The sequence below is a fragment of the Nuphar pumila genome, chromosome 5 (assembly GCF_984573655.1).
Source record: "Nuphar pumila chromosome 5, dmNupPumi1.hap1.1, whole genome shotgun sequence".
Classification (NCBI taxonomy): Eukaryota; Viridiplantae; Streptophyta; class Magnoliopsida; order Nymphaeales; family Nymphaeaceae; genus Nuphar; species Nuphar pumila.
Genome location: NC_143253.1, coordinates 136,299,852 through 136,308,701, shown reverse-complemented (window position 1 = coordinate 136,308,701; position 8,850 = coordinate 136,299,852). Strand labels below are relative to the sequence as shown.

At 35.8% G+C, this 8,850-nt stretch overlaps 1 protein-coding gene across 5 annotated transcripts in view; it reads left to right on the top strand.

Moving 5' to 3' along the window:
• Positions 1-1,814: 1,814 nt before the first annotated feature.
• Positions 1,815-8,850, top strand: part of LOC149838924 (Chaperone DnaJ-domain superfamily protein) — a 128,564-nt gene continuing 121,528 nt past the window's right edge. For 3 of the 5 annotated variants that reach the window (XM_090006885.1, XM_090006884.1, XM_090006883.1), the window contains exons 1-4: positions 1,815-2,145; positions 2,285-2,365; positions 3,424-3,464; positions 5,249-5,328. In XM_090006885.1, the coding sequence (XP_089863011.1) occupies positions 1,894-2,145; positions 2,285-2,365; positions 3,424-3,464; positions 5,249-5,328 (454 nt within the window). In that variant the 5' untranslated portion in view covers positions 1,815-1,893. The remainder of the gene's footprint in view (positions 2,146-2,284; positions 2,366-3,423; positions 3,465-5,248; positions 5,329-8,850) is intronic. The other 2 variants (XM_090006886.1, XM_090006882.1) reach the window with 2 other exon arrangements.

Genomic DNA, 8,850 nt, shown 5'->3' with positions numbered 1-8,850 from the left:
TACAGGTCCGCACCGAGATGCACGAACCAACAGTAATCAAATAGTGTATTAAACATGTTTGTGAATACATATATACTGGTTTTTGAGGCCTGACGTTATCTTTGAAAATTTCTCATTCAGATTTCCTTTTCTCAAAGTGAAAAAAAAAAATTTGACTTTGGAAACAGTTACGCAGATTCAATCACCACATCAACATCGATTTTGACTGTGTATTAAAATCAATTTTATGAACTCAAACACAACATCAGCATTGGTTAAATAGATCGCGCTACATCCAACGTGAACTCAATTTAAGAAAAAAAAATGCAGGTTTAAAAGATAAGCCAAATAAATCTGATCCAACACAAATAATCACAAGACTGCCATAAATTTAGATGCTCAGGTCCATCAAAACCTAATCAAGAGTTGATATTCCCGTCAAAAAAAAAAACCAGGTTTGATAAAATAATTTTTTTTTACATAGACATACATATTTGATTGTTTTCTCAACCCATGCTTGATACAATTCAAGCTAAACCCCTTGCCTATCAAATCTCAGGAGAAAAGACCTGTACCTTCTTTGTCATTTGAATAATAAAGAAAAAAGAGAGAGAAGAAGACGTTGAAGAAGCGGAAGAGAGCAATTAAGGTCACCTTCTTCCCTTTATTCTCTCTCTCCCAATATCATGATTGAGAGAGAGGGCTCATGCCCCTTTTTTGTAAAACGAATAAGACTCCTCTAAAAAAGAGACGTCAACTATGAAATAGAAGGACTTCTATTTCTTTTTAGAAACAGACGTCCCTCCTTAACTAAACTACTATATTATATATACATATATTATATTAATACTATAGTTATTATTTTTATCATTATTATAATTACTTATTTATCTTATTACAGATGGATCATGGATCTCAATCAATGAGTACAAGATCCAAAGTTGTGCCAACTCTATTATACATATATTATATATTATTTTAATTCAAGACATCAAAAAACATATTTTTTAAGAAAGAATTATATTTATTAAATTTAAAATAGGTACATATTTTATGAGATATTACACATTCACAAAATAGAAAAATTTACTTTTGTGCAAAAAACTTCATGTAATTCTATTTATAAAATTGAAACCTGTAAAAAACTTTGGTAACATATTTTAATATGAAAATATACATACATACATACATACACATAATAACAAACAGTACATCAATAACAAACAAATAATACGGTCAATAGTTATTGAAATGTTTATATGGATCAGTAGTTTTTTTTGCTAAGTGAGATGCGTCGTCCTGAGTTTTCCAACGCATCATTTGAATGATTTTTCACCTCATTGTCATCCAATTGCCTCATTTGAGTTTTGACCGTCATTGATTTCAAACTTTTAAATTTATCTCAAAGCTTGAAAATCTTCTATCATTTAAAATTTCAGGAATATTACATGAATATAACATACTTAATAAACACAAACATATACATTTAATGTTAAAAAAAATATAAAAATACTTCAAAACTTACAGTGTTGGGTTGCTTTCCTATATGCCCTGACCCACCTAGCCAAGTCCAAGAGCAGATCAGCTGATTTGTCAAATCACTTTGATAAAGTGAATTAACATCCTCGCTATCGATTATGGTGATCAATACTGATATTATTAGACACTTTTTCGTAAGCCCCACAACTTGCACATGAGGTCGTGGGGTTGAAACAATGGACGGTGGAGATGTCATATCACTTTTCCAAAGTGATTTGATAAATCACCTTATCTTTTTCAAAATATATAATCCAGCCTCGTGTTTTTTCTGGGGCGAAAAAAAAAACAACAGAAAATTAAAACATAAAAAAGAGAAAAGCAACTTCTTGGCGCTCCCGCGGGAAATTGACGCAACGGATCGAAAAAAGGGTCCGAATGGAACTGGCGGTTCCGATTTCTGCGAGAGCAACGGCCGTTTTTCTGCGCCGTCCCCGTGCCCAGTCGAGGCTTCGTCGTCGTCCCCATTCTTCTTGGCGTCCTCGCGTTGGGAGAGGGTGGGTGAGGTGCAGCAGCAGCCTGTACGAGGTCGGGAGCGCAGAGTGGCTGGCCAAGGCTTCGCCCTACGAGGTCCTCGGCGTCGACGAGTCGTGCACCCTCTCCCACCTCAAGGCGGCCTTCCGAGCCAGAGTATGCTGTGCGCCAATTGATCGACTGCTTCTGGAACCCCCTTTTTGCTTTCCTTTCTTTCTTTCGATTTGATTTTGTTGATTCTTTTGATGCTCTTACTGCCTTCAGTGCCGTGTTTTGAGTTTTGGGATGTTGACAGGTGAAGGAGTTTCATCCCGATGTATGCAAAGATGCGGGCGTTTCGGAGGCGATCATTCGTCGTGTGATCCAAGCTTATGAGGTAATTTTCATGAGATCGTGGTTCTTTTTGTCAATTTTTGGGTTTTGTTGGGAACGTTCATAATTATACAAGAAAGAATGACAAAAACGAAAAGAAAGAAAAGAAGAGAAGAATTCGCGGGTTCTTTTTTTTTTGTGTGGAATATGATGCAGTAATTTCATGAGATCGTGGGTAGTTTTTCTTTTTGTCAAATTTTGGGTTTTGTTGGGAACGTTCATAATTATACAAGAAAGAAAGACAAAAACGAAAAGAAAGAAAAGAAGAGAAGAATTCGCGGGTTCTTTTTTTTTTGTGTGGAATATGATGCAGTAATTTCCTCAAGTATTTGGAGAATCAAGAACAGAGCTATTTGGAAAATTTGTTAATCTGAATTGAGATAGGAAAACTCCAATCAGGTAAGCTTTTGTTTGTTCTAAGTTCAATTAAATCCCATACGTATGTTATGCATGCGTCATCTTTGTAGAAGGTTTTAGATGGAATGTTGGAGTCCGTATGTGTTCAGATAAGGGTTGCTACAACTGGTTTGTTTTTATTGCGAGTGATGACGAGTGGTACATGTTCATCCTACAAATTCAAAGCAGACGCTTATTTGTGCTCTATTACCTTTCTATATCTGCGTTTACTTGTGCTGTTATCGTTCATTGCCGCTTCCATTTGAATTAGTGAAACGAGCCTTGGCTGAGCAAAAGGTTGCAGACAAACTAAAATTGTTTGTTTTCTGTAACTTACAAACAATTTTTGGGCTTGGGCTCCACTAGTCCTCCTCCTCCTCTGCGTATGTGAATAATTTTCTTGGATTCTGTATTCTGTAAGATTTGCACATCACATATCAAAAACTCAATTTTCTTGTCAGATTTTCCCAAGATAATCCCAAACTTTGATGAAGAAAAACAAAATATTTAAATTGCTTTTGTTTTCATAAAATTTCCTTTTTAACCTTCTACAATAATGTCAACATTTTAGCATGTTGAATGAGAAGCAAGGTAGGCATATTGCTTGATGAGCATCGGCTCATCAATGATGCATTTCGTCTTAATCTTTGCTTGTTCCACTTGCAGATATTGTCTAATACCAGCGATATGGTTCAAATGGTTGAAAGGTATACACATTATGCTTTCTGTTTTTCCCAACACAAAATAATTGTCGGCAAAGGAGATTCCATGATTAGTTTGTTACTAATTAATGACTTTTTATGTGCATGACACGGCTATCTTTGAGTGTTGTTTGAACTCTCAAAAATGTTGTATGCGTGCTTTTGTTTGTGTAAGCTGAAGTGGACTCATGCTAACCTTTTCAGTCTTCTTTTTCCTTTTATCTTGTACTTGCAATGATTAGCTCATGATAATCAATCATTTTGTTTTTTCACATTGTCATTCTACTGTGGTGTTATATTGCTATAGTGATGTTCTAATGTAGGTTAGGGAAGGCTCTACCAGGTTTATGAGTTTATGTTTTCAGTTTTGTATTTAACTATTACTTTTGGGTTTATGAATTGTATTTGTATCTTGGATTGCTTAGGATCAAAGTTAGCTGATTTAATGGTTTGCATGATTAGGAAGTTAGGAGGTGTTCTACTCACTGGACAAGCGCCACCTGAACACACCAGGTGGTGTTTGTCAAGAACTTGTTAGTCGCACCCCTGGGGGTGCGGCCCTCACGCCCACATTAAATACAAAGGGGCGGGAACCTACTGATCCCGGCTGAACAGGGAACCAGTTGGTTCCCTCATATCGAACATGGGATGGCATCCGGGCAGGGGTTGGTCATTCCCCGCTCGGGTGCGTCCCGTGATTCAAACACGCCCTTAGAGTTTTAAGTTCATCAAATTGGACTTTAGGTTTGTTTTAAGGAACTGAATGTCCTTGAATGACATGAAGATTGTTAATTGAGTTTTTTTCTTATAATGTTATAGATCGAACCTTCCCTAGTTTATCGGGAAGAACTTTTTCAAGATCCCTAGACAAAACTTTCCAGGTTACTTTCTTGCATGCGTTCTCTTATCTATTTTCTTTTTCTCGTTTCTGTGTTTGGAGCTCTTTGTGAAACCTAGGTTTGTTTCTCTACAACAATTACTATCAGAGCAAGAAAAAGTCATAGATTGGGTAGTACTTGTAAGTGAATTCTTAAACAGTATTTTCAAGTGAAAGTGAAACAGTATTTGTTATATCTTATGTTCAAAGAGTAGGGTATTTTTCATGAAAAATCATATGCCTCCCACTTAAAATTCCTTCACAAGTTTTTGCTGTTCCGATCTATCTTTGGTAAGTTATACATAAATGAACTGTTTCCATGAGATGCATGCAGCCTCAATATGCTTATGCCTCTTTGTATGAGAAGTTTAAGCTTTTGTCGGTTTAGGGGGTGTGTGCCTGGTGAGGCTTGACTAATGTAATTTCAGACACATGTCTTCTTGCTTTGTCACCTCTTAGTGCACCTTGCTAGGTTATGGTTAATGGAAAAAATCGACATTCAAGAAAAAGTTGTTGATGAACAACATCTATGAGCAATGTTAATATCCTTGCAATTGACCCTTGGATCATACGGCTCCAATACACAGGTAGGTTTTTATAAGGTTTAAAAATCGATGGTAAATATTCAAGGCTTAAAAAATCATGTTTTTTATCAAAAAAACATGATCCAGGTGTTGTTCCCTAGTAAATTGAACGTGTCAAACACATCTGTACAGTCAGATTTAAGGAAAACATGGAAAAAACTCTTCAAAAACCCAGTTAGCTGGCGGTTAGCAGCTACCACCTTCTCTCTCTTTATATATATATTTGCATGTTAAAACTTAAAATATGAGGTTATACTGAAAATGTCCAGCTTTCCACATCTGCCTTTTTGCCTTTGAGTTTTTTGTTCATGTGTCTGGTGATATCTTAGGGAGTGCAGGGATCCATTTGAAGAACCAGAATGTGAGGCCCTAGATCTTTTCGTTGATGAGACTCGTTGTATTGGAAGAGGTACTTATATTGGTCTTTATCTCCTTTAAGTTTCCATACTTTGTGGATGAGGGAAAATGAATTATTTTGCTTATACATCATAATTATGTGGCAACTTTCATGTTTTAAGAGTGCATTCTTGTGACTGGAAATTTACCAACATTAGAGAATGGCAGAATGTCAAAGGATAAAACACTTAATGTAGTACCTCTTAATATTTTTTTTTAAATTTGGAAGATTTAATTTATACCATTCTAAGCCATCTTTTTATTTAAAATAATAATTTATATTATTTAAATATATTTTAGGGGATTAGCATATGCATGGATCCTAAGAGCAGATCGTGGACCTTATGGAGAAGATCCAAGATCCAAAGTAAGTATTTTAAATTTCCAAGCTAATTAGGGAATTTTGGAAATGGTAGTTTTATTATAAAAATATAATAGTATTAGCATGATATTTAAAGATAAGGAAAGCTTACCTTTAAATATCGTGTCTTGCCAAAGAGGGCCGTCTCCTCTAAAAAAATGGGAGGGTTTTCCCCTTTTATATAACAAGGCGTGGCCCTCTCTCTCAAAACAGAAGGCGTGTTTTGAGAGAGAGAGAGAGAGAGAGAGAGAGAGAGAGAGAGAGAGACGACATGTGTTTCTTCTTCTTCTTCTTTGCTGTTCAACCATCACCAAAGGTATGAGTTTCGCTCTAATCCGATGGATGAGGAGATTGGCATGGGTTGAACCAAACATGGGGTTAAAAAGTGAAAACAAAATATTATTATATTTTTATAATAAAACTACCATTTCCAAAATTCCCTAATTAGCTTGAAAATTTAAAATACTTGCTTTGGATCTTAGATCTTCTCCTTAAGGTTCACGATCCACTCTTAGGATCTGCGCATATGCTAATCCCCTAAAATATATTTCAATAATATAAATTATTATTTTAAATAAAAATGTCTTAGAATGCTATAAATTAAAATTTTCAATTTAATTTTTTTTATTAAGAGGTATTACATGTAAGGGAGGAGCCCACGATACAGGTGGTTGCCTATATTGCGGCAAGCAGGGCCATTGTCGACCATAATATTGACATCTTGATGGAGTTCGGCACCTTGTTTTCACCTTTAATTAATGGAGTCATGTCCTATTTCATATTGTAAAAGGTATAAAGTATTTAAATAAAAATCATAAATATTGAGTGTATGCCATCAGAAAATGTTATTTAAGAATGATTGTGCAAAGAAAAAGATATCAGTAATACTCATCAACATCACTATCAACCAGAATTTCTTAGCGAGGCAATCTATTGGGGAAATACAAAGATAAATTTTGCTGAGGAATGCCAGATGATTTTAATCATAGTTGGCAAACCTGTGATTCATGGGTCAGCAGGTCAACTCGGTAACTCAGGGCGCATTAGGACCTAAAATTTTTAAGTGTTTTTTTCACATTGTACTTTAAATATTGAATATAACACTATATTTTCTACAATGTAAATGCAAATAATCAAACTCCAAACAGAAAATTCACTAAATCAAACCATCAAGAACAAAAACTACAAAAAGTTTACCATATTCTAATTTCCACCATGTCAGTTTGAATTAGAAAAAGACAAAGTTCAAAAAAAAAATGCAGCACATGAAATAAAAGCATGCAGCATGTGCACACACAAACAAAAAACAAAAAAAAAATGTGCAAACATCCTTGATTGTGCAAGACTACATATTCTGAAGCCACAAACTATGTTGTGGTGCAGCGTGCAGTGTAGGTGCGCACTGCATGCTTATTAAAAAAAAGATAAAAAACCCCTAAATGTGGGGGTTTTTGTTGTTGTCCACACTCAATCCCACAATGCACACACACACACACACACACACAAAAACATGATAAAGAAGGGCCTCACTTCAGTGAGCGAGGCAGAGAGAGGGGCTGAGCTCGCCTTGCAGAGAGAGAGAGAGAGAGAGAGAGAGAGAGAGAGAGAGAGAGAGAGAGAGAGAGAGAGACCTGGATGGCGGTGGCAGTCACTGGTCTGGTGCTAGGGTTTAAGGAGAGGAAGCCAGGCGAGAGATTTCTCGATAAAAGAACAAATTTTATAATGTTTAAAACCAGTTTGTATCGGGAGAACCGATCATAACCGATACGAATCGGTAGATTTGTACAGAACCGATACATACTGTCTCAGTCCTGAATCAGACGATTCAGGACTGACTCGTTGGGTCGCCGCATAGAGCAATTCCAGACCGATTCACAACCGATCCTGGGTAAACCAGGATTGGAGTGACTCGGTGGCCCAGTAACCTACCGATCTGACTCGGGTGATCCCCGAGTCGGATCGCCAGGTTTGCCAACTATGATTTTAATAAATGGAAAGCTTGGAAAAAGGAAGAAAAAGAAGAGATGCAACAATGTTTTTTTACAATACAAAATGAAGTTGAAAGCTCCGAAAACTGGGAAAATATGTAAGTAAGGAAAATATTTTGTTTACTTTGGAGGAGTTTCATGACAATATCACAAAATAGTTTTACAGGATGATAATGATAATATTGTTTACTACTTTCAAAATGTTTGATTTTTGGTTATTAACTTATTATGCTTCTCATGACATTGAAATTGCAAAATGTTTGATTTATTCCTACAGAAAATAATCCCACATTCTTGGACATATCTTGATATTTCTAATGCTTCCATGTGATATGCTACATTGTTGGGTGAGTGCATGAATTAGCGTGTCTATTTCAAGGTGCAGTTACTGTTAGGTCTAATGAAGTGATGGAACTTTCATATTCTTCTGGTTCTTGAGGAAGCTCTCTTTCCTTTGGCAATTTCTTGTGATTGAAGCTTAATGTGCAACACTGCGTATTCATAGAAATCTTTCTAGTAGCTTTATAACTGGGAATTGCATTACCAATATGAAGTAGTTTTTTGTAATAACTTACAAAGGGTTTGCATCGGTATAGCAATAAGCAAAACTAGCTTGGTGTATGCTTGTGACTGTATAAAGCTTTTGACAACATATAACCGATGCCATATGGAGATATTTGGAATACCTTTTGAATCAAGAAATAAAAGTAAATCTATTCTACCTATTGGAATTTACCTTGATTCTGGTAACTTACCATTTCACGTTAACAGTGAAATCTCGTAAGTTACCAGATCACATTTGCAGATAAATGAAATTTTGTGAAATCTGGCAACTTACCAGATTTCACTATAACAGTCACGTGAAATCTGCAAATACGTTTTAACGTGATCTCCCATAATCACTACCCGATTTACTATTGTAACTATGGAAAGATAACCTGTAACTGATTATCGTGAGTATATGTCTACCTCCTGTATCATTTTTTTTTACCATTAACAACTGAATGAGACTACAGTGAACTTCTTCACGTCAATACCATTTTATCATGGTATCAAAGCTTAGGTGTTAAGAGTCATTAATGGCATCCGATAGGAACAATGATTGTGCCAACAACATTGGGAGCGAATCGACATTCAATATTGAGTCTACGTCGAATCCATTCTTTCATCACTCCGACAACCCGGG